Source organism: Mesitornis unicolor, unplaced genomic scaffold, assembly GCF_000695765.1.
Source record: "Mesitornis unicolor isolate BGI_N332 unplaced genomic scaffold, ASM69576v1 scaffold16050, whole genome shotgun sequence".
In the NCBI taxonomy this organism is placed as follows: Eukaryota; Metazoa; Chordata; class Aves; order Mesitornithiformes; family Mesitornithidae; genus Mesitornis; species Mesitornis unicolor.
In genome coordinates, this window is record NW_010160424.1 from 5,927 (window position 1) to 11,311 (window position 5,385).

At 56.1% G+C, this 5,385-nt stretch overlaps 1 protein-coding gene across 1 annotated transcript; it reads left to right on the forward strand.

Moving 5' to 3' along the window:
• Positions 1 to 1,259: 1,259 nt before the first annotated feature.
• On the forward strand, positions 1,260 to 3,736 carry LOC104533313 (uncharacterized oxidoreductase C663.06c-like; the record flags this gene model as incomplete). Its single annotated transcript, XM_010189943.1, has 5 exons — positions 1,260 to 1,311; positions 2,069 to 2,259; positions 2,408 to 2,566; positions 2,851 to 2,961; positions 3,623 to 3,736. Coding segments are annotated over 5 exons (627 nt in total), but the record flags the coding sequence as incomplete, so codon positions are not given.
• Positions 3,737 to 5,385: the final 1,649 nt, after the last annotated feature.

A 5,385-nucleotide genomic window follows, 5' to 3' on the forward strand; every position in this document is an offset into this window, starting at 1 on the left:
CCACCCTGTCACCAGCCCAGGGGTGCCCTGCTCCTGCTCCTGCTGGTGCCCAAGCTCAGTGGGTCAAAGCCAGCTCAGGTTCCTTATTTTTGCCCTGTTCTTCCCTGCACAGCTTGGTGGGCTCAGGTGGTGATGAGATCAGAGGACTTGGTACAGGGCTGGAGCCAGCTTCCCCCCAGGATGGTCCACATGCATTGCTCTCAACCAGGGGATGCTTCTCCAAGCCTTCTCCAGCTGTGGTAGGGGCCTTTGTGCCTGGAGCATGTGTTGGAGTGGGTGAGGCTGGACACATGCTGGGATGGTGCGAGGATGTAGAGGCCAGCAGCTGGGCAAAACAGGGGAGGAGAAATACCTGTTGGCCATCACAAACCATTTAGAAGGATTTTCCATAATTTTCTGGGCCTAGGGGTAATGTGGGAACATGGAGTCTGATGGGGAAGCTCAGAGGTAACTGAAGGTGGACCACAGCCAGTGCCAGCAGCTCACCTGCTTCATGTGGGTAGGACAGGTCCCCTCACAAGAAGCCACCAGTTTTCATTATTCCTGAAGCATTCTGTGTGGGCTGGTTTGCAAGAGGTTTTTAGTTCTAAAAGCACTCATTCTGAGCACATTAAATGTGATGGTTTGGTTTCTGTTGTCTCAAGACCTGCTGGTGTTGAAGAAGGCTTAGAGCAAAGAGCTGCAAAGAACCATAAAGTTGAGCATTTCATTTTGGAAATCCTCTGTGTTTGGTGAAAATAATCAACAAAAATGTGAAAAGTGGTTAATTTCACTTGAGTGCTGAGATGTAGTGTTCAGAGCAGAGCGGATCCTGGGATTGGGCTGTTTGGATCCAGATGTGACTTCCCCAAACGTCAAGTCTGATGTTGGCTCTCACAGCTATTCCTCTTCCATCCCACTTCCAGCAGCCTCTGGGAGACACTTCTGGCCATATCCCTGCCCAGTCTGCATCATTACCAGGGTGAGCTGGTCCTTAATTGTTTGGGGTCATCCTTTGCTGTGGCTCTGGCTGGGTTGTGCATGTAGGCCCATCAGTCTCTGGGAGAGTGGCAATAGTATCTTATGGTTGTGGCCGTGTCATGCTCTGAGCACGTACATGTTGCTTTGTGGAGCCTAGAAGAAGCCCAAGTGCCTAGGCAGGTCCCCAGTCCAGCCATTCTACAAGTGCTGAGTAATATCTGGAAGATATTTCCCTCAGGGTGAGGATGCTTGGCATCACTTCTGCCTTGTGCTGATTGTTTCCATGTCTCTTTTTGTAGGAGCTGAGAGATCTGGCATCCAAGCACCCAAACCTGGTTCTTGTGAAGCTGGGTAGGTGTGCTCTGCTGCTAAGGTGGTAAACTTTTTGCTGCTGGCCCTGCTTGCCCTGTTTCTTCTTCCCTCCATCCCTGCCTTCAGGCTCTACATGGGGCTCCAGTTCTTCAGAGCTGCTTCAAGTCCTACTGCCAAAAGCCCAGCTTCTCCAGACCTGTCTCAGCCCCAGTACCCCATGGCCACAGGACCAGGAGGCTTTTGTGACCCATCCTGGCAGGCTTCAGCTCCCCCAGCCAAGTGGCCGTGTCCTTGCTGTGCCACGCAGCTGAACTGTTTTGATCCCAAGTCCCAGGCAAGTCAGCAGTCAGCCCAGAGCATGGGCAAGAGCTGTAGGACCTTGCAGAGCCATCCCACAGCAGGTCAAGCACAGCCCCTGTGGGGGCCAAACCCCCTGGAATTGCCCTGGGTTCAGAGGTTTCTCAGGGATGGACTTTGTCCACTGACAGGAGGCCATGACTGCTGCTGAGACACAGCACGGGAGTCACAGCAGCACTTTGCAACCACGGGGCAGAACCGGGGGAAGGGTCCTCCAGGTTCTGGTAGTGAGGCCCCCTGTGCATGGTGAAGGAGGCAGATTTGGGATGAGTTGAGGCCTGTGGGTGCCGGGGTGCTCTGAGCTGGTTGCACAGCACCATCTGGTGCTCACAGACGGAAGGCCATGCAGGTCGGGATGCAGAGCTGCTCCTCAGCACTTTAACCTCCCTCTTCTCCCCACGTCCCCATGACTCTCACACCCTGTTTTCTTCCACTGCAGATGTGGCAAATCCCTCAGCTATTACTGATGCAGCCAAGATCGTGGAGGGGAAGCTGAACGGCACAGGCTTGAACCTGCTCATAAACAATGCTGGCATTTACATCCCGACATCGTCACTGGAGACAGCAGACGCTGAAGAGATGATAAGGACTTACAAGACCAATGCAGTGGGGCCTATGCTGATGGCCCAGGTATGGATGAAGCTCTGGGGATGGAGCTGGCCATGGTGGCTTCCTGCTGTTCCTCCTCATGCTCCCTGTTGTAGGCAGGCTGGGTTGCGGTTGCCACAAGTGGGGCTGGTTTGTGGCAGAAGCATCTCACAGGGTTGCTTCTCCCCAGGCCTTCCTGCCCCTGTTGAAGAAAGCTGCCCGGGAGAGCACAGAAAAGGGACTGAGCTGCAGCAGGGCAGCCATCATCAACATCTCCACTGTCATGGGGTCCATCGAGAGAACTCAAGAGTCCTTCTTCAAGCCTGTCGTCTCCTACCGCTGCAGCAAGGTATGTGCACTGGGGACCTGCCCGCGCTCATGGGGTCAGAGGGAGTCAGAGCTGTCCCTTGCCAGGGCAGCACCTGAGATTGAGATGGAGGGACTTTGTGCTGATCGCTGCCCGAGGTCCCTGAGCATCTCCATGCCCAGCTGCTGCCCACCTTGGGGACTCATGCACTATCTCTTGAGGACCTGGCATTGCTTTTCCTCCCTTGCCATGAGGCAGTGGTGGGAGGGGAGTCTGGTGCATGGAGCTTTCTACTGCCCATGGTTGATGCCTTCTTCCTCCCGCAGGCTGCCCTCAACATGCTGACCAAGTGCCAGGCTCTGACCTATGGTGAAGATGGGATCCTCTGCGTGGCCCTTCACCCTGGCTGGGTGAAAACCGACATGGGCAGCCAGGAGGTGGGTTCCAGCTGAGTGGGTCGAGGAGGGGACCCATGGGTAGGACCCAAGCCTTGCAAACTTGCAGTGGCATGGGAGGTGCCTTAGGTTGCCAGGATGGCTCTCAGGAGGAGGGATACATGCAAGAATGAGTTACCTCTCAGGCTGCAGGTTGTCTGTGTCTGCGCTGGGCCACTGCAGAACATGTGGGTGCTGCCTGGGGAATGGCATCAGCAGATATCCAGGGTGAGCAGGAGGCCTGTTCACGGGGAGAAAGGCTTTGGGCAGCCTGGAGATGTGCAGAGAACCTGAATCTGACAGAGCAGGGAGGAGAGGCACAGCCCCATCCCACTCTGCACCTCCTTCCTCAAAGAGCTGCAGGCCCAGGAGGTCTCCCCTCATCCTGCAGGATCTCTGTTTTGGGGTGGGGCTGGTCCCTGCAACCCTGGAGTTTTGAGAAGGCTGCACATAGCACCCTGCTTGCAGCAGGGAACCAAGCCATCAGTGAGCATGCAGATACCCAACCATCCTCCCAGGACACCCATCCCATCTCCCATGGCTCTCTGCTTGGTCTGGGTGGAAGGAGCCTTCCTGACGATGTGTGCAAGCTGAGTGGATGCTGGTGGATGGCTGGGGATGATGGTGGGGTCTCGGTCCTGCTCCTCACATGTACCCATTGCAGGCTGACCTGACGGTGGACACAAGCGTGCGGGGGCTGCTGTCTGTGCTGCCCATCCTCTCTGAGAAACACAGTGGGACCCTGCTCAACTGGGAAGGTAAAGCTATTCCTTGGTGACCACTCTGGCCCTGCAAGGGGACTCACTGAGTGCCCTGAAGCACCAGGATGCTCAGCCTTTTGTGGTCTGCAAGGGACCTACTTGGGACTCCACTGGGTGTGCAGGGCAGCTTGTGATCTCTGCCTTCTCATTGTCGATAAATAAAGTCAATTAGTACCTGTGCCTTCTCCCAGCTGCAATGCTCCCACTGGCACCTGGATGGGCTGGAGAGGTGGCCCTGTCCAAACCTTGTGAAGTTCAACAAGGCCAAGTGCAAGGTCCTGCACATGGGTCAGGGCAATCCCAAGCACAAATACAGGCTGGGTGGAGAATGGATTGAGAGTCCTGAGGAGGACTTTAGGGTGTTGGTTCATTAAAAACTCAACATGAGCCAGCAATGTGCGCTCTCAGCCCAGAAGGCCAACCGCATCCTGGGCTGCATCAAAAGCAGCGTGACCAGCAGGGCAAGGGAGGTGATTGTCCCCCTACTCTGAGACCCCCCCCTGCTGTGCTGCATCCAGCTCTGGGGCCCCCAACATAAGAAGGACATGGAACTGCTGGAGCAAGTCCAGAGGAAGCCATGAAGGTCATCAGAGGACTGGAGCACCTCTGCTATGAGGTCAGGCTGAGAGAGCTGGGGTTGCTCAGCCTGAAGAAGAGAAGGCTCCAGAGACCTTATAGCAGCCTTCCAGTACTTACAGGGGGCCTACAGGAAAAGATGGGGAGGGACCTGCTGCAGTCCCCCCACTCCTGCCGGACAGAGCACTGGGGCAGTCCACACTGGGCTGGAGCCACGTCTCTGCCCCACCAAGATGAGCTGTGCCTCAACAAGCTCCAGCGAGCCCTAGCACCCGCAGCCTGGTGAGTCACAGACACCAGTTGAGTTTTTCTTCTTCACCAGCTCCAGTTTCTCCCAATCCAGTGACATTTTGGTAGCCAAGACTTTCGAGAGGCTGAGAAATGGGACAGCAGGGAGTGTCTGCAACCTGGGTGCCAGCCTGGGCTTGGGGACAGGGTGCCTGTGGCTGGAGGTAGCAGTGGTGAGCTCGGACCCCTGGCTCCTTGTATCCCCTTCTTGGGGGTCCCAAGCAGCTCAGGTGCCCAGCCAGCGGTAGGACAAGAGGCAAGATGCCCCTGTGAAGCTCAGGGGTGCTGGGGGCATCCCCAGATGGAGAGGAGGTCCTTTATTCTGCAGGCACCATGATGGATGGACAAGTCCTATCTGGACTAATTGCAGGAGGTGGAACATCCGGGTCCAACCTGAGTCCCACTCCTCCACTGGAGCTGGGGCTGCCCCATCCCTGCCATGGCCACCTGATTTCCCATATGAATGCTCACTTGTTTTTTGCTCTTTGCTTTCCCAGCTCATTCCTGTGGCCAGAGGAGTCAGTGCCCACCTGGGCACCTTCCTGGGTGTTTGTCAGCCTCAGGGGAGGAATCCCTTGTGAGGAATGGCAGAGGAACAGCAGCATGGGTGAAGGGCCAGATCTTGCAGCTGTGTGGCTGTGCTTAGCCCAGCGCTGGCTCAGAGATGTGGCCAAGCCTCCACTGAGAGCCCTTCCTGCCCCTTGGCAGAGGTTTTCCTGCCCCAGTTGCTCTACACAAGCTGGTGGAGGGGTCAGTCACCATGGGCTGGCTCCATGACCATCTCTCTCCATGTTTTTCCCTT